This window comes from Coloeus monedula, assembly GCF_965178545.1.
Source record: "Coloeus monedula genome assembly, chromosome: 12".
In the NCBI taxonomy this organism is placed as follows: Eukaryota; Metazoa; Chordata; class Aves; order Passeriformes; family Corvidae; genus Coloeus; species Coloeus monedula.
In genome coordinates this window covers 18,394,090-18,420,160 of record NC_138792.1, presented here as the reverse complement: position 1 = coordinate 18,420,160, position 26,071 = coordinate 18,394,090, and the positions used below count along the sequence as shown (strand labels likewise).

Below are 26,071 nucleotides of genomic sequence, written 5' to 3'. Positions count from 1 at the left end.
GGACCCAAAATACCTCAAGAGCTGGGACTAAAGTCTGAGCTGTGCTATTGTTCTGAGGGCCCATGATGCGTTTCCTCAAGGAAGCATCAACAAAACCCACCAGTCTCCAGTGAGATCTCCAAACTGGAAACTGATGGACCAGGGAGGGAAACCAGCCTGAGGTGGAGCATTTGCTCCTCCCTTTGCAGCCGCCCCCACCAGTGCCGGTATCTCCAGCAGCGCTTCCAACCTTCCAACCGCTCACCCACCGCAGCGGGAGCAGCCAGCGGCTTCCAGGGACATGGAGAGCCAAGGACACAGAGCTACATCTGTCCTGGCTGGCTCCTGGCTCTCCTGCATCCTCCAAGCCCCCAGGGTGGGAGCCCTGCAGGAGCCAGACATGATCCTGGAGAACACCAGCTGGGCTGCTGAGGAAGCCCAGGGCAACGGCTCCTCGGAGCACGCGTTCTTCTCTCTGGATTACCAGCACGTCCAGGTGCCCTTTGAAATCACGCTCTGGATCATGCTGGCATCCTTGGCTAAGATAGGTAAGGCCTCCTGAGAGGATGAGGTGGGATGGGAATCTCTGGGGGGGTGGTGTGGGCAGGGGTGGCCTTTGCTTCACCTCCTCTCCAGTCTTGGAGCCTGAGGTTACATGCCAAACCCTCAGGATTCACACACTGTGTGCCAGACACGCTGCACAGGTGGAAAACAAGTAGCATTTTAGGCTGGAAATGGTGTTTTTCCATCTAGAAATTCACACCTGGGAATGCTGTTGCTGTTAGGAGGAAAAATACCAGGTTTCCAGGAGGAGGAATTTGATTTAACTGCAGGACACACCAAGATGTGTGTTCAGCTTGATTTTCTTGCTAGCCACGCTCTGTGCATGTTGTCCACTCACATCTTTATCTTAAAATGAGGATTCCTTATTCTTCTAAAAGTGCCCAGTGTCTGGCCAAGGAATGATTCCATCCATGTTCAGTTACACAGCCTAAAATAAAATCTCTTTTCACCAATTGTCTGTGCAATGACATCTAAGAAAAGTTTAAGCGATGCAAAATACCTGATCTTTTCTTTGTTTCCCTGCAAAACTGGGCACAGGAAAGTGAAAATATTTTTCTCCAGGAATTGTCTTCAATTCTGTTAAATTACTGCTATAAAAGTTATCTTACAGCATTTTTTTAAAATTTCTTTTTCTCAGAATAGAGAAGTCTCTAAGATTGAGTTAGATGAGAATTTTTCAGATAGAAATGGTCTTTTTGTCTCATTTGTGTTACATAATGACACTCTAATTCTAGTCATATGCATGAAGACATAATAATGATCAGAGATTTTTAAAAAATTATTTATATTCCAGTTAGCTTTGTTTCAATGACTTGTTCTTTTAATAACTCACTTTGTACTTGTGGTGGTTGTTCTAATGTTGGGCATTGCACCAGACTGGCTTGATTGGGAATTTTTTAGCTTTTTAGCTTTAAATGCTAATGATTAAATAATATTAAAAGTGGACCTATGTGTAATTATTGGGAAGGCTTTTTGTGATTTTTTTTTTTTTTTTAGTGTATAGAATCTGTATTGTGTTTAAAATTAGCAGTTGCTATTTCTGTTAGTGCTGAAGATGGGCTGCTGACAAGTTTACATAATTAATAATCCCAAACACTGTTTTATTTATGCAGATTATTACTTTTTGTTTATTACCTCAATATGTCTCTCTAACCTTATGCAATGATGAAATCAGGTCTGAACTGACATTAATTTGAGAAATTTTAGTATTTTCCGTAATTTTTAGATTTTCTATCCTATTCCTGAGCGACTTCACCCTCACTGTGTGAATTTATTTGTGCTACTCTGAGGTGTAACCTGCTGTCAGTGGGAGCGTGGGCACCTTCTGAGGGTTTGGGCTGGCGAGATAACACCAGTTTTATCTGTCCATGCCCTCCAGGGTTCCATCTCTACAACAAGCTGCCTTCTGTCGTTCCTGAAAGCTGTTTGTTGATATTTGTGGGACTCATCATGGGGGGAATCATCTATGGATTAAATGATAGGTCACCACCGGTGATGGACAGCGACATCTTTTTCCTCTACCTCCTGCCCCCCATCGTGCTGGACGCCGGCTACTTCATGCCCAGCCGCCCCTTTTTCGAGAACATTGGCACCATCCTGCTCTACGCGGTGGTGGGCACCATCTGGAACGTGTTTGGGATCGGCTTTTCCCTGTATGGGATCTGCCAGGTGAAAGCCTTCCAGCTGCAGGACGTGTCCCTGCTGCACAACCTCCTGTTCGGCAGCCTCATCGCCGCCGTGGACCCCGTGGCCGTGCTGGCCGTCTTTGAGGAGATTCACGTCAACGAGAAGCTGCACATCCTGGTTTTTGGGGAATCGCTCCTCAACGACGCCGTGACCGTGGTAAGGACCAGCCTGAATTGGGGTATTTAACCTACAGAGGATGCTGCTGAGGAGGTTCAGAGAATGGTGGGATGGGAGATCTCAGCCTGCAGGTAAGGAGGCTCAGGAAAGACTTTATTTCCCTCTACATCTCCTTGATATGAGGTTGTAGCTGGGGGAGGTTGGTCTTTTCTCCCAGGGAATGAGTAACACGATGAGAGGAAATGGCCTCAAGTTTCACCAGGGGAGGTTTAGATTGGAGACGGGGGAAAATTTCTTCATGGAAAGGGCGGTCAAGCACTGGAGTCACCACACCTAGAAGTGATTAAAAACCATGTGGATGTGGCACCTGGGGACATGGTTTAGTGGTGAACATGGCAGTGCTGGGTTAATGGTTGGACTTGATGATTTTGGAGGGCTTTTCCAACCTCAGTGATTCTGTGATTTGTTGAGGGAAAAGGCATCAACAACCCCTTTTGGCAGAGGATTCCTTGTTCAATTCTCTGGCCTGAGGTCCTGGGCAGCACTCATGTGAACTTAGAAGTTTTCAGGTTTCTCTTTGACTCCATGTCTGGGAACAGAAGTGTCCATGGGGACCACCACAGTGCCCTGGTGGGAGCCAGACCTCCAGGGCAGGAGGTGACGCTGCACTGGCAGAAATCCCAGCAGTGGATTTGGTGTCATGACCACATCTGGTGGACATCCTGTTAATAGCTGTTTCCCTCTTTCCTTTCCACCCCAAGGTGCTCTACAAGCTCTTCCGCTCTTTCTGTGAGATGCCGACCATCAAAAGTGTGGATGTTTTTGCCGGAGTTGGAAAATTCTTTGTGGTTGGGCTGGGAGGAGTTTTAGTGGGGCTGAGTTTTGGGTTCACTGCCGCCTTCACCACGCGCTTCACCAAGGACATCCGCGTCATCGAGCCCCTGTTCGTGTTCCTGTACAGCTACCTGTCCTACCTCACTGCAGAGATGTTCCACCTCTCTGGGATCGTGGCGTAAGTGTGGCCCAGCGGCTCCTCTCCAGGAGAACTTCCTGCCTATATTCACTGAAAAACACCCAAAATGTTCCTAAGTTTGGAAATCTGTGTATGACGAGAAGCAGGGCTCTCTCCAAGTGTAACTCTGTTTCCTAAATTGCACACTGATGGCTGCTGATGGATTTATGTGGGTTTTTGAGGAATGTTTGTTTGAGCTCCATGGTTTTTGTTTGGAAAGGCTGAATGTTCCAACAGTGGGATGTCTGGTAGGTTTGGCAGAGCCAGAAGAAGTTTCTTGGCTTATTTTGTTATTTTCCGTGTGGCCTAGTCAAAACCAACATGAGAAGAGTTACAAGGAGGATTTAGTCAGCTCCTTGGAATGGTTTGGTCTTGGTTTGCAGCAGGTCTGTTCTCACATCCCCTTCCCCATCTGCGTGTCCTGCCTGGCAGCCCTTGGTGTGACAGAGCAGAGAGTGATGGGATGGGAACTGAAGCCTGAAAGATTCCTGATTTTTGGGAGCAGAGGATTCGAATGGAAACCTCTGCTTAGGGGATTCTGACTTGGCTCTAGAAGCTCAGACACAGCTCATGGGCTCAGGTGCCACACAATGTCTCTGTCTCTGGTACCACTGGAAATCTGCTGGTGAATTTCAGCCAAAGCTGCCAGAGATCATTCAGTTCATTTATTTTTCTTTTAACTGGGTAGATCTTTCAATAAAATGAATAGTTTTGGGCCAGATCCTTCAGTTTTAAGAGACTGATTAAGCTCTGTACTTACCTTGTTGGGAATCTCACTGGCAGAGCAGATGCTGAGACAAAAACAGCCAGAATGACCCCAATGTTCACCAAAATCCCACCTTGGAAAGCAGAGAGAGAGGAAAACCAGAGCAATCCAGCCCTTCTGGATTCTGTGGGCTGGTGTTTGTTGAGTGTGGTTCTCCTACCCAAACTGAGTCAGCTGGTGCTGAGGATCACAACCACTTAACTTTCCCCAAGGACTCCAGAGTGCACCTACCCTGCATCCATGGCTGCAGTGTAAACAACTGTGCAGTTGATAAGAAGAAAAATAAAAAGAAAATTAAAAAATGAAGTGGGCTCCCAGCTCGGCACAGGAGTATCTGGGAGATCTATTTTAAAACTAATGATGTTGCTTTGGATATAAACCATTCCTGCATCTTGCAGATTTTGTTTCCTCGGCTGGTTAATAGGAGCAATATTTGAGTGTTACTGAAAACAATTCCAGCTCTGGGAATAGGTAGGAAAAGCCTATTTATAGGAGTGCAAGGCAGAACAGTGAAATAAATATGCTGCATAATCATCGTGGAGCAGAAAACATTCAATCCTAATGGTGTCTCCTTCTATCAATCACAATCTGCTGTACCCATTATGGAACCCATTTGCTGTTCTTTTGAATAATGCATTTTTTTCTAAAGCAAAACAATGGCAAAGGCAGCTGATTCCTGCACTGTGCCCTTCTAATTGCCAAATTATAAATGCTTCTCTTATAGATCTGGAGTTCAAACAATTCATTCTGCTGTGGCCAGGGAATACTGTATTATAAGGAGCAGCTTTTGGCAGTTTTTTTTCTTTGAAAAATAATTTGATTGCCAAAAAAATCAATTCTGCATAGTCCAGAAAAATATTAAAAATCTGCATACAGCTCAGTCTGTGAAACTGTTCTGCAAATGGGTTTTAGTTTGATTTTTTTCCTTTCTTTTTCTCTTTTTTTTTTTTTTTCCTGCTCCTTGCCTTGGTGGCAATGTCTGTCTTTAGCCAGGACAAGACACGTTTATTCCCTTTCCGTGACCCTGCTGTGATCCCATGTCCATTCTTCAATAAGCATGCCCAAACCGCAGCTCTGGAAGTTACTTGCCCATAAATACTTGATTTCTTAGTTTTTAACTGGAGCTGTATTCCCCACTATTTATTGAGGCAGACACAGAAATCAAAGAATTTTTTTTTTTTTTTTTTGGCTTGTGGTTCAATCCCTGTTGCTCTTTCTGGCAAAGCAGGTCAGACCTAAAAAGGATAAATCAAACCACACCACTTTTAAAATATTTTTATGTATTGGTAGATTTTCTTAGGAGATGAAATAAGTGAACTCAAATATTTGGTGAAAAAAGGATTTGAATCTTGGTCTCCTGCTGCTGGATAACAGAGGATCCCATTCCTCAGCAAAAGCATATCAGCTTTCCCAATTCTGACCTTTCCTGTCCTCTGCTTTTGCCACAAATCCTCTCCCTAAAGCCCAGTGTTAAATTCTGACAGACCCAAATATTTGTGTCTTCAAAATAATATGAAGAGTTTGTGAAATTCTGGGGTTAAATGGGGTATTTTCAGTGCAAAGCAGTAATTGCCTGGCAGTTCTCTGAGCAGCTCTTGGTTGATAGTTCTGGGTGAGCCACCACCTCTCTCAACACCTTTGTTTGGGTCACTTACCTGTCCTGGTCACAGCAGGTGTGACCAGATCTCAACCAGAGCCAGGGACAGGCCAAGGATCTGCTTCTCTGTTGGCTTTTCTGTGATCCAGCATTGTGATGTTCCCCGTGGAAGCCATTTTCAATGCAATAAAAATATGGATGGCCTTACCAAGCAGCAATGGAAGTCAGATCTTGGGAATTTAAAGCCCTTTGTCTATTGCTGCTGCAATATTTAGAACAAAATGTTTTGGTCCAGATTAAAATATAAAAAGTGGAGCTTCAGTGCTTCGAGCACTCAATTGTTTTGACCTTCTAGGATTGCTGGCCTGAAAATGTATTGATTTGAAAAGGTGATGAATTAGGCTAACTCCATGTTCCCTGCAACTTGAAAAACCAATTATCCATGAAACATTGCCAGGCAATTGCAAGGTCGGAGTTTGGTGAAGTAAAGAACTGGAAACTGTGTTGGGATGGGAGGAGTTGGGTGTTAGTTGGAGGTGTTGCTTTGTGCTCTGATAAAATGCAACAGGTGATGAATTGTTTATCTGTTAAACACCAGATTTGGACAGTTTGGGCAACCTATAAAGTATTTTATTGCCCTGGTGGTCCTGATACTCTTCGCCTGATGGAGGAAGCGAATCACCCCTCAGTGAAATGTCTGCAAACATCCAAGACTTGATGAAAACCACTTTTTTCAAAACTGATGTGTTGATTTTCTGTTTTAAAGCAGAAAAACATATTGTTTCTTTTCCATTGTTTGTTTTTCACTTCCTCAGCATCATTTCCTGTGCCATGGGCATGAAGCGTTATGTGGAGGCCAACATCTCCCTCAAGTCCCACACCACAGTCAAGTACTTCATGAAGATGTGGAGCAGCGTGAGCGACACCCTCATCTTCATCTTCCTTGGAGTTTCCACCATCGGAGAAAACCACGAGTGGAACTGGCCCTACATTTGCTTCACGGTCATTTTCTGTCTCATTTGGAGAGCACTTGGTAGGGGAAATTGCAGATACTGATTTTTCATGTATATTATTGTTTATGGGAGTGAGGAATGGGATTCCATTCGATGAGAGGATGCTCTGCCCCTCCATCATCCTTTCCTGCTTGCTCTGCATGTGTGATTATTCCAGAGGGGAATGCTAGGACTGATCTGAGACATCTCAGCTAGTGCTTCCCTACTCCTCCTCTTACTCACTTCCAGGTCTTGCATCTTGCTGCAGTTCCCTGCTCTGGGGACTCACTGGTGATAGCTAGAAGCTCTCATGAGATCTATTTTATCAATGCCTCTGTCTTTTTGATCTCTTTTCCATTGCCATGATCTCTTCCATTGCCACGACCTCCTCTTCCATTTCAGTGTCTCTTAGTCCCTTGATGTTCTCCCAACAGGAGGGAACTTGTAGGCACATACCTTTGGATCAGAGATCCGTGAAAAAGCACGGGGCCTCTGACCCATATTCTGAATTGTGGCAGTTTAAGGGATTTAATTCATAACAAGCTTGTGTACTGCAGCATCCTTCACTGGGAAACTGGAGGAACATTCCAATAGCTGTCCTGAATAGACGAGGTTTGGGACCTCAACTGTGAGGATACTTCTGCTCCTACTCAAGAATTTCAGGTTGGGGCTGAAAGTGACAGAATTGGGGAATTGTTGAAGTTGGCAGGAGTCTGTGGAGATCATCTGGTCCAACCCTCTGCCTGAGCAGGGTCAGGCAGGCAGGACTGTGTCCGGATGGCTTTTGATTATCTCCATGGATGGGGACTCTACAGCATCCCTGGAAAACCTGTCAGGGTGTTTGACCAACCTCACAGCAAAAAAGCGACCAAAAGTTGGTGATAATGAGGAGCAAGGCATGAAAACGCTCTCTTGATAACTGATCTCTGCAGTTTCTTTAGCCACAATTACGATGAAAACCCAAGTCCTGGTCCCAGAATTCCCTGGGATCCCATTTTCGTGCATTGTAAATGACCAGAAAAAATAGATGTGCTGTTTTTCCGTTCTCCTCAGTTGCCTCTTGTGCTGATTCCGTGTTGGGAGAAGCTGGACCTCCAGTCCTCCCTCAGTGTTTGGCACCTAATGAGTGCAGAGTGCCTCAGTTATGGGTATTTTTATATATTAACAATATTTGTGAGTATAACAGCACACATTTTTGGCAAGAATTCGAGAGCTAAAAGACGTAGAACAGGATTTATGTTTACAAACCAGTGAGTCAAGCAGTGAACTCGAATTTGACAGACACTTCAAGAAATTGTTTAAATAGGTTAGGCCATGATTAGCAAGGCAGAGCAGAACAGGGTTTATTAGCTGTTAGGACATGCCAAAGTTTGTTTTAGTAACTGTGCACCATACTTGGAAATGTGCTCATTAGTCAGTTTTTTTGTACATTCAAGTGTTTTATTACCATTAAGTGGTTTCTCTTAAATTATTTGCCCAGATAAAAGGAGTTCTGAGTGAATTTGGCTTTTCTTAGTTCAAAAATTCTTCATTGCAAGATATAGAACATAACAATGCTACAAAAGCACCCCAAAAATCCTCCCTAAGCACAGCCCTTCTGAGAGCAGCTCAAATTATGCAGCACATTATTAGGGAAGGGCTTGGGCTGCAGCTAGCAGAGAAAACCCTTTTCCACTCAAAATCCCCCTGGAATTAAATAAGAGCACACAAGCCAGGGCTGGAAGTTGCCTGAGTGGTCCTGAACAGGGTGTTCTTGTCCTGCAGCACCTTCCTGGGAAGCTGTCAGGGAGCTGGGATGGGGAGAACTGGGAAGGGGCTGCACCAAGCCGGGCTGGGAAGCTCCTGCCTTGGAGATGGTGGTTGAAATTAGACTTTGGCCTGCTCAGAGCCATCCAGCAGCACGGGATTAATTGATAATTAATTAATAATTGGATAGTAGGGAAAATTTCTTCAGGGAAAGGGTTGCCAAGCATTGGAACGGGCTGCCCAGGGCGGTGGTGGAGATGCCAGCACTGGAAATGTTCAAAAAACATGTGGGTGTGGCACTTGGGGACATGGGTTAGTGGTGGCCTTGGCAGTGCTGGAGGAATGGTTGGACTTGATTATCTTGGAGGGCTTTTCCAATCGTAACAATTCTGGGATTCTAGGATTCTGGAGGTGCTTGAGGCACTGATCCAGAAATGGGAGGTGCCCCTGCATTTCCTTGCAGGAATTGGGGATTTTTGGGTGGGCAGTGGTGTGTAAACTGTACCCCAGTCCTTCATAGAACACTCCCAGTGCTTTAAATATTTGAGAAATGATTCTGTTGAAATCTGGGGAATTCTTTTCGCATGAGGAAGATCATCTAAAAGGAAAACAGAGCCCTTGCATGGAAGCACTGGGGCTCTGCTGACATCCAAGCCCTGGGGAGATTTCCTCCTGCTCTTTCCCAAGGTATCTCCAGGAGAAAATACATTCTGCTCAGAGTGATTAATTGCATGTCGTCTCCTGGAGCAAACTGGCCTTGAATTAGTTTAGGGAATGCTAATAATAATTTATGAGGAAGGATTAAATTAAGACAAAGGCCGGGATATCAGCTCAAGTAAATTTTGTTCCTTTAAATCATTGGCGCTGCCTGAGCTGTAGAGTAGGGGTGGATGTGATTCGAGGCAGGCTTTGTTTTATTTATTTTTTAAGTTATAAAGAGCCTTGACACCCAAGTGCTTCCCATCTGCTGGTCTGGGCACCAGTTCTGCAGAGCTCCAGAGATGTGGAAGGTGTCACAAGGTTCAGTTAATTGAGTTCCCTATTCCCAAACATCCCCAGCTTTTTGTTTTCTTCAAACTCCTCCAATGTACAGTCAAAATTCAGATATTTTTAGCTGGAGGTGTGTGGGAAGATATTTGATATGTACATATTAAATGCACTGTTTTTATTTCTTTTACAAACACCCTCTAGAAAAGCAACAATGCTGTGGCTCCAAATAATTCCTACCAAAAGTCAGTGGCAAGCACTGCCATCAATTCTCACAATGGCCATTAATCTTTGGGAAATAAGATGTTTATCACATCCATTGGTATTAAAATCATGGCCCACTGATTTAAGGCCTGACTTTTTGCACCTTTCTGTGTCTGTTTGTGCATTTGCAAATGGCTGTAAATCACAGCAATTGCTGTGTCACCTCACGTGGCCTTCAATTTGTATAGTATAAATCTGAGGGCAAGAAATAACATTAATACAGGTGGAATATGGCTACTTATCCAAGCTACTGCTTGGAAACTTTGGGAAATAGGAGGGTAATTTGTGGCTAAATTGTTGCTGATGATTTGCCTCAAAAGCATTTGTAATCTGAGCAATTCAGTCGTTTGTTATCACCAATTAGAATAAATCAATTAATCAATATTTTGGGACTGTGGCCAGTCAATATTTGTAATCCCCCAAATCAGAAATATGCTGAGGGTTAAGTTTTGTCTGGACAAAGCAAATTTCAACCTGTTGGATCAGACTGGAAAAAAAAATTCTCCAGTGGCATATTGGGAATGTACCCCCTTTGTGCCCTGGCCAGTTCCTCGTGGTTGATGTTTACCAATTCCATGATGTTTCACTGGGAAACGCAAGATTATGAGTTTTCTCTAATTGTTCTATTTGATTGATGTGCCTCAATCTTCTTTCCTGCTTTTTCAGGGGTTCTGGTGCTGACTTTCTTTGTGAACAGATTTCACGTGAACACCATCACCAGTAAGGACCAGTTCATCATTGCCTACGGGGGGCTCCGAGGGGCCATTTGCTTCTCTTTGGTTTTCCTGCTGCCTGACTTCCACAGGAAAAAGCTCTTCATTGCAGCAACAACTGTTGTCATCCTCTTCACCGTGTTCATACAGGTAAAACCAGTACTGGGCACAGATTCGGGATTAGGTCCCCTCCAGGAGTCTGATGGAGAAGGTTCCTCTCCCTCACGCTGGGGCTTTAAGTTCTGGTGCTCCAGCACTGAGTTTTAAGGAATTCTGGTGCTCCAGGGCTCGGGAGGAGAGGCAGCTCTCGGCATTGCTGTGACATCTAGTGGTAAAACCATTCCTGCAGCTTCCTGTGGGATGAGGGTCTTGGATGTCTCCCTGCTCTTCTCTGACCAGCTGCGAGTCTCGAAGGGCTTCTCTAAAATACAGCTTTTAGTTCATCTGGCAAACACAGCCACATTTGAAGGAGAATGTGGTGGGTAAATTGGGCTTGTCTGGTGCTGAAGTAAGCAAGGCCGATGTCCACCTGGTGTTTATCCCAAAAAGTAAAGAGTGGGTCTCCACAGGACTGGAGTGAGTGGAATGTGGAGGTTTGGGAAAGATCTCACGTAGAAAAACTCCCTGGGAGCTCCTGGTGAAGGACATGAGGTCCGTGTGGAGCTGCTGACCAGGAGCCACCCCCCTCCTGCCCTCGGATGGAGGGAGCTGAGATGTTTCTGGGCCTTTGGGAGATGGTGGCAAGTGGTGGCAGCTGCCAAGTGGCCCTGAGGCTGAGCATCACCCCCAGAGAAAATTCCTTCTGCTTTTCCTGACTGAACCCCTCAGGCTGGTGTTGAGCACTTGGACAATGTGGAGGGTTGGGGTTGATTTTGTTTCCCCACATCCACCTAAATGCTCATCGTGAGCTGGAAAAGTGGTGGAGGAGGGATCAGAGTGTGTTGTGCCGATGGGATCGGAGCTGGGAGCCGCAGGGCAGTGGGACTGGGCACAGCCTCAGCCTGAAAGGAGAGAGCAGGGGCCAGGGTGGGGGTGTTGTGCTTAGGTGGAGCTTGACAAGTTTTAAGATGCAAATGTGGGTGAGAAATTGAAAAGCCCCGGTCCACAGGCACGTCCGCTCACGCAGAGCAGCTCTTGAGCCTCACACAAAGGTTGTTCTAAGGCGGCAGCTCCAGGCTCCGGGAAACCCTTCCCTGGGCCGGGAAAAGGGCTTTTGTGTACCCTCAAAGCTCAGCTGGTGATGTCATCCCCGTGCAAAAGGGTGAGAGTTAAACAGGATCCCCGTGTCGTCGGGGAGAGCCCCTGACCTTCAGCCATTCACGGGAACGTCGTGTCTGCAAAGAGGGGCTGTGCTGGGGCTCCAGGGACCTGCAGTGCCGGGGCCACCACGAGAACAGCAGGAGGAAAAAACCAGGAAACTTGCTTAAAACCTGAGGCAGAAAGATATTGCTGGAGCTCAGCACAGAAAAGGTGGGTAAATGTAACAGAAGCAGGGACTAAGGTGAACCTTCAAAAACCTGGGTTTGCAAATCAAGTTTGTGGTGCTGCTGCCAGACACATGGATGGATGCATTATTGGGGAGGGAATATTTTTACCATCGCAGCCTCTTTCATGTTCACTGTGTGTGGAAAGGGCAAGAGAAATATTGGCTGTGAAACAACTTCTTTGCATAGTGAACATTTCTGTTGTTGTTTTGTGCAAAATGTTTTCTTTACATTCACAGTGATCTCTATAATGACTGGATGGGGAGTGTCTGTGTTAAAATAGGACTGAAACCAAGGCAGAGATCCTTTGGGACCTTTTAGGGTGGTTTTGGCCAGCAAAGCATCTTGTCAGAGCTCAAACCCACTTCATCCTATGATTCCCTTGGAAATCCTGCTCCTGCTGGCTGGAAACCCTTGTGCTACAGAGGAATGACCAACCCGTGAGCAGTTGGGCTTGGCTGCCCATGGCTCTATCAGTGCATTCCACAAGCCAGGAAACTCCTCTCCTTTGGCCTTCCTAACCCAGTTGCATAAGGCTCTTCCCACAACAAGCCTGGGTAATCATTTTGAGGAGGTTCACTGAGCAATTCTCAAGTCCTCAGTGCTTCCAGGCAGGCTGGATATGTGCCATGTGGACCAGGAAGTCCTCCGGGGAGCTCTCTGGGCTTGTCTGGAATGTCACAAACCCACTCATTGTTCTGCCTCTTGGTGTGGTTTTATGATCAAATACTGTTGGAAGTGCTCTCCCAACTTACTGGCCCCTGACCTCTGCCATGAAATTCTGAGCAAATATAATAATTGTGAAGGGGGGAGGTTGTCTGATGCCTGCCCTGTCCCATTGGATTGCTGGAGGTGGAAAACGTTGTGTGAGCTGCGATGGAGCTGTCAGACACTCCCTGGGATGAGTTATCCCTGGTGGGTGGAGGAGCGTCACGGGGGACCTGCAGGTGTGCTGTGAAATGATGCGTGGCCTGAATGACACATGGGATTCCCATAACAGTCCCAAACGCTGCTTTAAAATGGAAACAACTGTGGCTGATTATCCAGGAAGGCAAGAGGCCAAATTGCACAGTGTCTACTTAATTTTTGTAATATTTGTTATTTTGGAATTTGTGAGTTCTGTGTTATTGACTCTGAATAGCGACGCATTTTTTATTGCTATTAGCTATTAAAATGACACATTAATTGTTTCTCCAATTAAAAATGTGTTCAACTGTCCTCCGTGCCAGCATTTGTGACATTCAGAAGTCATAAACATCAACTACTCCATCATTTTTGCTGTAAACATGTCCTGGAAAAGTCATTTCATACAGAAGCCAGACTAAGAAACACACCACAGCAGCATTTTAGTTCTCTCACGAGGCTTAAAGGATATTAAAACTTTTCCCTTGACCCTTCCCACCAGGTGGATGCTTTGATTAGGAAACTTAGCCACTGGCTGGCCATCAAAGATCGCTGGAGTAATGGTGTGTGACACACAGTGCTCAAGGAGTGAGCAGACAATTGCTGGCGGAGGCTCCATGCTGAGAAATCTCAAGGATTATCCTCACTTCAGGCATTTGAACTTGGATCGTTTCAAGCCCCTTTCCATCTGGGAGGCCACAAGCAACAGCAAACCACAGGCTTGACCTTGGAATTATTGGTTGGCTTTTTGTGGTCTTGGAGAGGCTGGAGGAGGTGAGCGGAGGTTTCCCCTCGGTGCCTCCCCCCATCCTGAAGCCTCTCCGGGAGCTCCCGTTGGCAAGTTCCTATGAGGCACAAACAAAGTGTTTGGGGTACACGTGGGAGAACAGTTTTTAGTCCTGTTGAAGCTTTGGAGGTTTTATCCTGCCAGGAAAGCAGGGCAGGTGAGAGAGGCTGCTCGAACACCAGAACAAGGTTGCTGTGGCTCAGCCCCATGCCCATGGCTTTTGTTCCAGTGTAGGAAAACCAGATGTGAGGAAAGGCTGATTTTAGTGTCGTGGTTACTTTGCAGGGAATGACCATCCGTCCCCTTGTTGACCTGTTGGCTGTCAAGAGGAAAAGGGAGAGTGCTCCCACCGTGGGAGAGCAGATCCACATTCGGGTAAGTGGAGCGTCCATCAATACATGGCCAGAGCTTTCTGATACCTTCTGGAATGTGTGTGTCTCCAGGGACCCTGCAGATCTGCAGTTTTACCCAAGTCCTCTGCAAGTCAGCCCCTTTCCATGTTGGAAGTCCTATTCAGCTTCCTAACCATGGGTTATTTTAGCATTGGAAGAGCAGCCACCAACTCAATCAGGCTGAGGTAGCATCAGGTAGTGCAGAAACATGAGAGAAGATGATTTCTTGCCCAAAACTTTAAGCTCTGGCCTAACTCCTGTGGATACAAAAATGCTGCTAGCAAGGATTTTCTTGCTATTTTCTAAGTCTGTGAGAGACTTTTCTCTCTCACGGAAGAGGTAGCAGAGTTCTGTAAATAATGAAACACCTGCAACCTTGAAAAGTCTTGTTTATGGTACAGTAGAAAAATATTTTGACAATGGATGTTTTAGGATTTTAGCCAATCACCCCAAGGGGTGGCTGATCCTTGTCCAATTAGAGTATGAAGAAAAAAGTCTATAAAAGAGTTTGTAAAATAATTAAAGAAATCAATCTTGCTGCACAATTCCTGCCTGCTGGATCTTCTCTCCTCCTCCTCCCTATGGCTGCGGGACACAGTGATATACCCTAGGGCATTTTGATAAACTCCAATTTCTCTGGTCTCTGGAATGAGAGAAAGAAAGAAAACGAGGCTTGGTTCTTCCAGGATTAGGAACCTCCATGTGTTCTCCAGTCCCATCACCACCATTGGTTCAGATATTTTGCAAAAAAATGAGGAAAGGGAGGATAAAGGTTGGTGCTGTATTGGAGGGAACCTCTGAAGTGCTCCATCCCTGGAATTATTCAAGGCCACGTTGGATGGAGTTTGGAGCAACCTGGGATAGTGGAAGGTGTCCCTGCCCATGGCAGGGGGTGGAATGAGATGAGCTTCCAACCCAAACCATTCCATGATTCTACATCCATAACCCAAAGGTGGGATTTCATTCCCTTCATTCTCACCATCCAACCATTGGTATTTGTAGTCATAGAGGACTTCAGGGAGAGGCTCAGCTCCATGAGATCAGCTACTCTCCCACTCAGCTGAGCCTTTGCATTTGTGTCTGTGTCCAATGGAAAATTGACATATTTCTGAACCTAATTGTTGAATCCCAGCCACGTTTCTGTGGGTACGGCTCCTTCAGGAATATTCTTGTCGTTGTCTTCTTTAGTAATAAAGCCATTGGGGCTGAGGACATCTGTAAAACCTGTTTGGCACCCTCACAATGGGGTTGGACTGCAGGGCTTTGTCTGAGGTTAACACAACAGCTCAGGAGGCTGAAGAGCCTTTTCCCCGTCGTGAACAGAGAAGATTTTGTTCTTTTGTTAGGGTGTGAATGGTAAATCGTCTCAGAAATGTGTTTATTAGGAGGTGTGATCTGAAAATGGCCATGCACCAATTAAGTTGAGAAGGTAACAATGCAGATATTTGGAAATCAAAGATGTAGAAGCCAAAAGCAGCTTTCTTCCTCAAATTTATTTTGCCATCTGGATAGTTGGGGTATTCTGGCTCACAGGGGTGATGATCAAAGTGTGTGAGTGTAATTTCATGAAATCAGAGTAATTTGGGTTGGAAGGGACCTCAAATCTCATCTCATTCCACCCCCTGCCATGGGCAAGGACACCTTCCCCTATCCCAAGTTGCTCCAAGCCCTGTCCAAGCTGGCCCTGGACACTCCCAGGGATGGGACGCTTCAGTGCTTCCCTCCAATGTCGTGTTTGTGAAACACACAGCTGCCAACAGCCATGTGAGGGCACTAAACCCACACCAGGCTGCAGGGCTGAGCCAGTTGCTCTGAAACTTTTCTGTCTCTGACCCCCCCCAAAAAGATAGTTTTACAAAAATTTAGAGCTGTAGGAAGTTCCAGGGTCATCAGTACCTGAGTGTGGAGGGGGCAGAGCAGAGCCCTCTCCCAGTTTAGAGATGCCATGAGGAGGGAAAGCAGTTTGGGAAATTACAGAGATTTAACTTTTAGGTGGAAAGCCCAACTGGTCTGGGATTTTTAATATAATTTTAAACAATGATAATGTATTTATATAAAATATGATATGCTGATTTCATTTAGTAGGAATTGTTTGGGGGAAGGCAGTGTTTATTATTTGAGTCAAAACTTCATTTGTGAGTTACCTGTATTTATATCCTAAAGATACTGATTTCCTGAGACAAATTTCCTCAAAAAGCCCAAAATGAGCCTTTGCTGCTTGTTAAGGCCCAGAAGGCAGGACATGGGAGCCATCAGCCACCCTTTACATATCACAGAGAGCAGATTCATGGCCCTCAGCATTTATTCTCTGTTTGCCCGCACCTGAAAGCAAACCACTCCTTGTACTCCAGCACCAATGGATGAGTGGATGGAGAATTGTCCCAGTGTCTCTTCTTGTTTCCCAGCTCCATATCCCGAGCTGGAAGCATCCCCTGCTGTGTGTGTGGCTTTTGCTGTTTGCTGGCTGGGTTCATCACGTATGCAACCGGCGTAGAGTGAAATCCTCTCTCCTCTTTAGTTCTTGGATCATTTGCTGGCTGGCATTGAAGATATATCTGGACACTGGGGACAGTATTACTGGAAAGACAAGTAAGGATTTGCCAAAATACAACTGTGTACATGTGTAGGGGAAAAAGGAGGTTGGTTTCTATTCCCAAAGTTTCCGCTGTGGGCAGCTGGGCCTTGCTCATCCTTGTGGCACGAGGGAGGTGATGGAGGAGCAGCTTCTCCTTGTCCAAGCGGACACCAGGTTTTCAGGGCACTTCCATGCTTGCAGACCCTCCTTGTGCATCACCCTAAGAAGATCCTTTCTCCTCTCCTGTTGTGTTTGTCCCTTCTTGCCCAAAGAAATCTGCTGGAAGTGCCATGACCATGACACAAAGCCTGTCCCAGACTGTGCACAATTACCATTAAAGAGCTGAGTTTGCAGCACTGCTTGTTGTGGACTGAAATTACAGAGGATCTCTACAGATTTCTGTAGTAAAGTGTTCAATTTTCATCAAATTCTGGGAATGTGTACATTTTAAAATTTTAAAAAATGCAGCTAGATTTAAAAAAAAATCACAAATACTATAAAATATACTAAAAACAATCTACCAGGTTTAATTCCTTGCTGGTCTAGACATAGATGTAGGGGGGTAGAGATGTTTTTAGGAATGCCCATGCTTGGAAGTACCACTAGAGGGTATGGGAGTCATTGCTGTTGAGGAGCATCCTGGCTCCTTGTGAGCAGATCGTAGAGAGATTGATGATCTCAGAGGTCTTTTCCAACCTAAATTATTCAACAATTTGAGCAGAAAGGAAGAGGAAATGGCTCAAGAGGGAATCTGGGAGTGTTTAAATCTGTGGCTGCTGCTTGTGCCTGTAGCACTTCTAGAAGAGTTCGTGATATATCTGGAACTTCCAGGGAGTTTTTATTGTATTTAGTGAAGTTTTAATATTTTGACTCATGTACTGTAGTGCAGAAATAATTAGGGACTGACCTCTTGGACCATCGATTCCTGAGGAGGAGTTAATGGGGTATAATGGGGTATAATGGAATTTAATGGAATTTAATGGAATACGGGGCAGTGGTGGGCCCTGCTGCCCTGCTCAGGTCTGTTGGTGCTGGGGAGTCGGCGGGAGGCTAAGCCCATCTCGTTTTGTTCTCCAACAGATTGGAGTATTTCAACAGCAAATACCTGCAGAAGATCCTGCTCAGGGAGTACGACCAGCCCAAGTCCAGCATCGTGCTGCTCTACGAGAAGCTGGAGCGCAAACACGCCATCGAGCTGGCCCAGGCCGGGCAGCTGGGCCATGGCCCAGCCCACCCCTCCTTTCTGTGAGCAAACACCAGTTAAAAGTCAGCAGCTGGGAGCTAAAAGTGATGGGATGGATGAGCATCCCTCGGCACTGATGGTGGTACATGGAGGGTCACTTGTTTCCCCATGAGCTACAGGGAAATGGTGCTCTGAGGAAGAGGCTCCTGCCCAGTTTTGGATGGGTTTGCACTGTTAAATGTTCTGAATGGCCACTTCAGACCTCACAGATGGTTCTGCTCTGCTGCAGCTCCCCGTGGCTCTTTTATCCACCAGGGAGCACATGGACAGCCCAGCCCTGTTGCAAATGCCAAACTCCCGCTTTGCCACGAGCTCCATCTGCAAGGATGAGCTGTTAGCCCTGTTGGCTGTGGTGGGATCCCAAAGGGGCACTGAGATTTGGGGATGCACTTCTTGTTCATCTTCCAAAATAAGGTGTTCTGCTTTCCTTTGCAGCAGCAGCGACAGGACTGTCATAACAGACCAAAAATTGGATGACACTCCAAATCCCAATGTCCTGGACAACATACAGGAAATATTGGCGAGGAACCTGTACCGGATCAGGAGGATGGTATAACTTTTCCCTCAATCCATATTTTAAGTGTCCAATAACGCAAATTTCCTCGGTTATCCGAACAGCCCGAGCAGATGTTATGAATATTTCCATAATTACCCAGGATGTCTCTTTGTGAGCAGAGAATAGTTGGCTGTGTGGAGCCAGATCCAGTTTCCAAGTCAGTGGCACATTTCTGTTTGCTGCCTGACAGCTTTTGAAAGGTTCACCCAGTCAGCCTATAATTTCATGGAATATTTTCGGCATCGGTACCCGGCAGCGAAAAGGAGAAAGGAGGAGCACGTGGAACTTCAGGCGTTGGGTTAGCAGATCCAGCAGCAGCTCCTGGGGCAGAGCAGGGATGGGGTTATCCTCATGGTACATTTTTTCCCATGGAAGAGATCTGTGAGTGAGAATTAATCTGCAGAGGTTTTAAATCCACCCAGCAGTTTTGCCATGGAACAGGTACAAGTGGTTAAAGGGCGTAAACCCCACTTGCTGTTTACAGAATCATGGATCATGTCTGGGGTTTCACACAGCGCCTGGGGCTGTACAGTGGAATTGCTGTTCATAGGGAGATTTAGCCTTAAAATCCACCTAAGCCTTTGCTTTAAGGATTGCACACAAAATATGGAGTCTGTAGGAGTGGGGCTGATGTGGGCAGCTCAGCACAGAGGGATCAGCCTCCCCCTCCTGTCCCTTTGCTGAGCTGAGGGAAGCAGTGGGATAAGGCTGCAAAGAAACCTATGGACATGGTGAAGGGATGAAGGCACAGCTCCTGTTTGCAGTTACTCCTGTGTTAATCCAGCCTAACCCCTTGTAGTGACAGAGTTATCCCAGCTCCCACTGGTGTTAGTGGGAGACTTCAACTTGGAAGCTTTCAGCCTGGGTGGTGGCTTTTGAAGGAGGATTTATGGCTCCCGCTGTTTGCATGATTTATATGGGAAGGTGGGGTTGATATAAAACATTAGAGGGGCTGAAGCTGTGAAGGCAGCTCGAGCAGAGTCATTGCACTCATTCTGTCATCTGCACTATCAGCTGTAACTCAGTCTTGTCATTCGGTGATTTCTTGGCTGACTTCACGTAAAAAACCACAGTTTGGAGTCCCATCTCCCTTCTGTGGCTCTTTCCAGCCCCATCTCTCCTAAATCAGTGTGTCCCCATAACTGGGCGGGATGGCTGCAGTGGGGGAAGGATCCTGGAGGCTCTCCTGAAGGGAGGGCAGGGATGGTCCCGTGTCCAGCAGCCTGTGTGGTGTCCCTGCAGGGCCCGGCGTACAACAGGCACACCCTGCCTGGGGACAGCGAGCCCACGGAGCAGGCCAAGGAGATCCTGATCCTGCGGCACAAGAGCCTGCTGGTGGAAGTGAGCGGGAGCGACACCTGCAGCTCCAGGAAGGAGGTAAGAGGGAGCACAGGTGAGCAGGACCATGCACAGGCTGCTTTCCCTACAGCCTGGTTATTGCTGGTGGTGTTTCCTTTGAAAGACAAATCTTGTTGCTTTAAGTTAGAACAAAAAAGGGGTCTCAATCCCAAATCGTATTCCAGTGAGTAGGAAATAACAAGGGAAAAACTCCCCAACCAGCTCCTGGCAAACCAAGCAGCCATCCTGAGCACCCCTTTCAGAGCTTTGTGAACACAGATTTCCACCCTGGGAAAAGTGCTGGGAAAGCTCTTTACTGAGCAAATGTTACTGATTGGGCTTCCCTCTGTAGATCCTGAGGTCTGGTTTCCCGTGTTTTCTTTTCTGGGAGATTTCATCAAAGACAGGATTTTTGTCTCCCTCATTGTCAGTGATCCAGATGGACTGTAAATATTTGAAACTGCTCAGTGTTTTTTTTCCCCCCCAACTCTTTTGAAAGGACAGAAGCATTTTTGTGATCTTTCTTATTCATTCTGGAGGTGAGGGGTTTTTTTGTTTTTAAACACATCTACAGTTCTGGGCAGGCTTGAAAGAAGTAAAATAGAGGGAAGTTTTGCTTACCAGATTCCTGGGAGAACGAAATTTTTTTCCAATTTACTACATGGCATAGGTCTGTGTTGGTTCATGTTCTGAATCAGAGGAGAAACAGGGTTAATACAGCGTCTGTGCCTGGTGAAGACTTCTGCTCTTTGGAAATTGGTGAGAGAAGCTGGGCCAACATTTACCTGTGGGGAAAAAAAATATTCCCAGGAATGATGCACGAGGAGCAGGCTTGGTCTTTTCAGTTCCTCCCATCCTCCATAACTCTTTAGAGGAAAAGCATTTAACCCTTGTCATATTTTGCTCCCAAACGCTCAGGTCAGCAGCAGTGCAGAATCACAGAATATCCTGAGTTAGAAGGGATCCATGAGGATCATTAAGCCAGCTCCTGGCCCTGCACAGGACAACCCCAAGAATCCCACAATGCCTGAAAGTGTTGTCCAAACACTCTTTGAGCTCTGGCAGGGTTGGTGCTTGCAGTAAGTTCTGAGCCATCCCTAAATTTCACTCACTTCTCCCAGTTTTAGATTTTGATGGCTTGAGCTGGAGCACTGTCCCAAGCTCCGAGCTGTGATCTCTAATTTGGGCAGCTGAGCTCCATCACTGAGGAGAACAAAATGACCTTTCAGAAAGAAATAAATCACCTGTCCCTATTTAGACAGTAATTTTCCATGACAGCACAAGAACTCTGGAGTGCTGTGGACTTTTTTCCACTCCAATTTCCTTGTGGAAGTGCCAATCATGGAGGAGCCCACCGAGAGCGGCAGCACCACGCCAAATGCTGCTGCTGCTCAGCCCTTCCTTCCCAGAAAGGTGTTCTGGCTCTTGCAAACAACTTAAAAGATTTAATTTGATCATTTACATGCTGATTGGTACTTACAATTCAGAATAGATAGGCAAGAACATGGCATGTTCCTGTAGAACATTTGGTATAATTAAACTTCAAAAGAGCAACATCAAACTCCGGCTGATTTTGAGCACGACGTTCCCTACTTTAAGGGTATTTGACTGTTAACCCTTGTGCTCCTGCATTCCCCTTCTCTGCTGCATTTGGTAGGAAATTCAGGAGCTTTGGGAAAGCTGTTTCTCCTGTTCCTTTGAGTGCTTGCAGCTGGGTTTTGGGGGAACAGAACATTTACAGGGGAATTGCAAAAGCAGTAGGATTCACTCTGTCTGTACTGACTTGTGGATGGTGAAAAATGCCCTCTGAGGGTGGGAAATGCCCTGGGGATTGTGGAAAATGACAATTAGATGCTGAACACTGACTGTTGGGTCATTGGAGTCACTTGCTGGTGCTGCTCACACCCTTTCACTGCAGCCACCTTGGCTTTGTGCCAGGCAAAGGGAAGCAGATGGAAATCCCAGAATGGTTTGGGCTGGAAGGGACCTTAAAGACCATCCACTTCCAGCCCCTTGCCATAACAGGGACACCTTCCACTAGATCAGGTTGTCCTGTCCAACCTGGGAGATGATCCCAGTGACACTGGTAAGGGTGGCTCTAACCCAAGAACCATCCCTCAGTGCCCCAAAGGAGAAGCCAGACCTGTTTTGTGTCACCAGCAGCTTTTCTGCTAATTTTTAAGAACAGCTGCCTCATTTACTGTGAATAGAAATAAAATGATGCCCCAAAGTGAAGGGATAATGCTCTAACAGAGTCCTGAAATATTAACGCTGTATTAATTTTATATATATAATATTATATAATATTAAGGAGGGTGGGTGAATGCTGTTACTTTGTGCTGTAGGAGGACAGATTGCAGAATTTGTCAGCAGAAAGAAGGAACACTGTGCTAAAAAGTAGATTTTAGCCTATTCTAAGCAGCTCAATACTTACAAGTTTTTGGGGAAAAAGCAGCTACTCATGTTTCTTTGATGCCAAGTTGAAAAGAAAATGGTGTTTTCCTGATTAAAAAAAGATATTAATGGAAAGTGTCTATAGTTGGTGTTAGGGTTTTTCCTGATTGCCAGATATTCCATCCTTTGTAGTCCCAAAGGAAAGGCTTGGCCTTCCAGGTTTTCAGTCAGCAAGAAAAACTTGGATGCTGTCGCTCCCCACGTTTTTCTATTCTACATCTCACCACGAGATGGAGGCATTACAACTGTGTTTGCAAATTCAACTGGAAATCCAGGGATGGGAAACAAACTTCCAGCAAAGGGCCCCTGAAACCCCTCTGGTGCTGGTGAAACTCCTGCAATTCCATTGCCAGTCTTGGAAAAAGCTTTGGTGATGCCTTCAGCGTTAGGAGCTGAGGGAATAATTAAAAAATCCCTTTGGTTCAGTAGAAATCCCATTTTTTCTGCTTGGTGAGTGTCTGTTTATCTTTTTTAGTGATGCTGGTGAGAGCTTTGCTGTTAAATATGAAGCTGTTGTTGCTCAGCTAAACTCATATTTTATTAGGGGCTGGTTGGTCTTTTGCCCCCAAACAAAATCAGGGATGTGTGGGAGAACATCCTTGTGTGGGTTGGTGGCTTCACCAGGCTGGGGAGGAGCCAGGTTCCTCTTGGCTGCTGGATGATCCATCTCCTTCCTCAGGAGAAAGCAGTGCCCTCACCAGGATGGACACAGGTCTGTGGCCAACACCAGGCTTCAGCCAGGGGGGTTGGGTTTGGAGCTGGATGATCTTTGAAGTCCCTTCCACCCCAGACCATTCTGTGACTCTGAATCACCTCTCCTGGGTGGCTTTAGGTGCCTTAGGGGTCTCCTGCACTTTAGGTGCTTTTCCAGCACTGACAGGGGGCTCTTGGGCTGTGTTAGGAGCCTCCACCAAGGAGAGTTTGGAGAGCAAACAGGGAAAAAGCAGGGAGAAGTGGCAAGAAAAGAACAATCCTCCTCCCTCCTGAGCAGGTTAAATGATTTACACCAGGCAGAAGGACCTTGGCAGGAGAACGAGGTGACTTCAGCTCTGAACCACAGCCCAGAGGATTAACTCCAAGACTATCTATTTCCAGCAGAAATTTTGCCTTCCTCTGCCTAAGGACAAAATTCCTGCTGAAGGCTGCTGCTTCCTGGAGCCGTGCATCATTGCTGGCTCCGAGCACCGGCCGCATTTGGGGCTTGTCTTATTTTAGGCAGGGATCCAGCCTAGCCTGCACTGGCAGGGTGGATTCTGAGACCCAGGACAGCTTTTATTTACCACGGAGCACCCAGAAAATCCTTGCACCTGTAGCCAGGCAACTTGGTCCTCTTTTCTCCTGCCAAAACACGAGTGCACTCCCCCAGAAGGATCTTATTTGGAGCTGCCTGTGAGCCATGTGCGTAAATGACACAGTGCCTTTGGTAATTATGCCGGAGCCCTTTCATGGAGCATGCTCTGAGAATCGTTAAATGCCCCTGGGAATGGCTTTCCAGGGAGCCGGGCGCTGCTGCCGGAGCCGGGAAGGCATTGTTATTAAAATGGTCAATAAAAGTGAGAACAAGGGATGGAGGGCAGCGGTCCTCGTTAGGGGAGGGAGGAGAACGAACCAAAACAAAACAGAAAACCAGGCTGGGAGGTGTCCAGAGTTATTTTGGCAGTCTGGGTTTCTGGACCGAGGTGCCAAATCACAGCTGCGTGAGAGACTTATTCCCAGTTTGCAGAGGCACCGAACAATCCAGGCAGCATTGTGCTACCTGATTTTTATTTTTTTCATTCCTATTTTTTTGTCCTGGAGGGTGGAGATTAGCACTGGAGTGAAAGGACAGGGAGCTCGTTAGTGCCAGCTCGTTACCTGCCTCCTTGGCCTGCAGCCAGCGAGGGGAACAGCCAAGGTGAGAAACATCCATGTCCTGGGGACAGCTTTGCCTTTCGAACTCTCTGCCCCATTCTCCCAGCTCCAGGGCTGCTCCTTCCCATCCTCTCTGCTGAACCATTCCTGGGGAGCTCAGACCTCTTCCAGAACTCAAAACATAATTGCTGTATTGTGCAATTTTAATTCTTTAAACCTCTGACAGTGGCTCAGTTTTACTTCTAAATTTCTGACGGTCTGTAAAGAACTTCCAGTGTTGTCCAGAGGAGCTGTGGATGCCCCATCCCTGAAAGGGTTTTAGGCCAGTTTGGATGGAGCAATTTGGTCCTGTGAGAGGTGTCCCACCCACAGCAGAGGGATTGGAGTGAGATGATCTTTAAGGTCCCTTCCAATCTGGACCATTCTATGTCGTAGCAAATCAGCATCTGCAAATACTTCCTGCCATCTCTTCAGTCTATTTTTAGCAATCCTTCTTTTTTTGTTGTTTGTTTTTACATGGCAAAAGTTAAACAAATGGGAGTGGAATCCTGAGGGATTGCAGAGGGTTGGCTTGTGAGGCAGGTGTGTGGTTAACAGATTTCACAAAGCACTGAAGTCCTTCTCTCCCTCAGTCCCAGAAGGAGGACTCGTGCTCGGCGCAGGGCGAGGCCACCCCGCAGCCCAAGCTCTGCCGCTCCTTCACTGGTAAGTTGGGGAGCTGGGGGTGATTCCCTGCCCTCCCCTGCTCACCCTCCTCCCTTTGGGATGGCCCAGCAGGTGACAGGAAGGATGTGGGACGGAAGTGGGGCTCCTTAAATGAGCCTCATGAGTGAGCAAGGAGAGCCAAGGGCCTTCTCAGCCCAACCCGAGATTGGTGTGAATGGTTTGGGTGGGAAGGGCCCTTTCAAAGCCATCTCATCCAACCCCTCTGCTACAAACAGGGACATCTCCAACTAGGTCAGGTTGCCTCATCCAGCCTGGAATGTAGCTGTTTTAATCCACAGTTTACCAGGAATCCTTCATTTATGTTCTTCCTGAAGAAAAGCACGAGTGTAAGCAGAGAGAAGTGATAAAAACCACTGCTTCTGGGTAAGTTTTTTCCATCCCAAGGAACACACGAGCACCGTGGCCCCTGATATATAGCGGTGACAGAGAAGGAGATTGTAACCCTTCTGTTATGGTTGCATGGTCATCCCCCCAAAAAGTCCCTTAATGTGACAACATGACATTCCAGGTGCTCCAGCAGGACACCTGCGTTTTCCAGAGCTGGTTTAAGGTAGCCACTGATGGGAATTTTTGTTCTGCAAAGTTGCAGGTGAGAACTGACAAAAGAATGATGATATTGATCCAAATTCTTTACATATTTCAAAGTATAAAACTGGGCTTAAATTGCCTTTGGGCTTTTTCTTCCATGGAAACACTGACCTTTGTCTCCTGTTTTAAAACTGGGAAGTGATCCTTGGAGTGGAACAGCTCATCCCCAATGAGCACATGGACACCTTGGTGTTTCTTCATTCCTGCTGACCCACAAAGAGGGACGTTTCTCATGGTTTTTCTCTTCCCACAGTGGGGAACACAGAGAAGGCTCGGGAAGGGAAGGAGAGCCGATCCAAGTCCGTGTGTGCCATCCCACCACCCCAGCCCACCGGCGTGACTGTGGGGAGGAAAGACGTGAGGAAAGAGCTGACTCTGGAGATGTACAAACTCAAGGGATGCTCTGGCTCCCCATGAGGGGTCTGGCTCCTTCATGGAGGGCTGCTCGATGTGTAGATAATGTAAATAAGATGCATGTTGGAAAGGACAGCATGAACAGGGTGGGATATTCAGAGTGGTTTGCATGGAAAATTGCTCTTATTGCCCAGGGCTGGGTTTTTAGTGGGAACTGAGGGAAAAGATGTCCAGCTGAGCACCAGCAATGCCAGGGAATGGCTGAGGGAGCATTTCTAAAGAATTTCTAGGAAAAATTAGCCTGTTCAGTCTGGGAGAACTGCTGAAACTGCCTATAACTGCAAGGAAGGATGTTTTAATAAGGTGAGACATGGGATCTTCTCGTTAGTTTTCAGGG

The 26,071-nt window shown here is 46.5% G+C and overlaps 1 protein-coding gene across 1 annotated transcript; it reads left to right on the top strand.

Moving 5' to 3' along the window:
- Nucleotides 1-280: 280 nt before the first annotated feature.
- LOC309577276 (sodium/hydrogen exchanger 2-like) lies at nucleotides 281-25,737 on the top strand (the record flags this gene model as incomplete). Its single annotated transcript, XM_082289165.1, has 12 exons — nucleotides 281-527; nucleotides 1,922-2,385; nucleotides 3,108-3,358; nucleotides 6,537-6,754; nucleotides 10,377-10,573; nucleotides 13,883-13,972; nucleotides 16,508-16,578; nucleotides 17,645-17,809; nucleotides 18,243-18,357; nucleotides 19,606-19,740; nucleotides 24,645-24,711; nucleotides 25,574-25,737. 12 exons carry the CDS (start codon nucleotides 281-283, stop codon nucleotides 25,735-25,737), a joined length of 2,184 nt encoding a protein of 727 aa, XP_082145291.1.
- Between the last annotated feature and the right edge of the window lie 334 nt (nucleotides 25,738-26,071).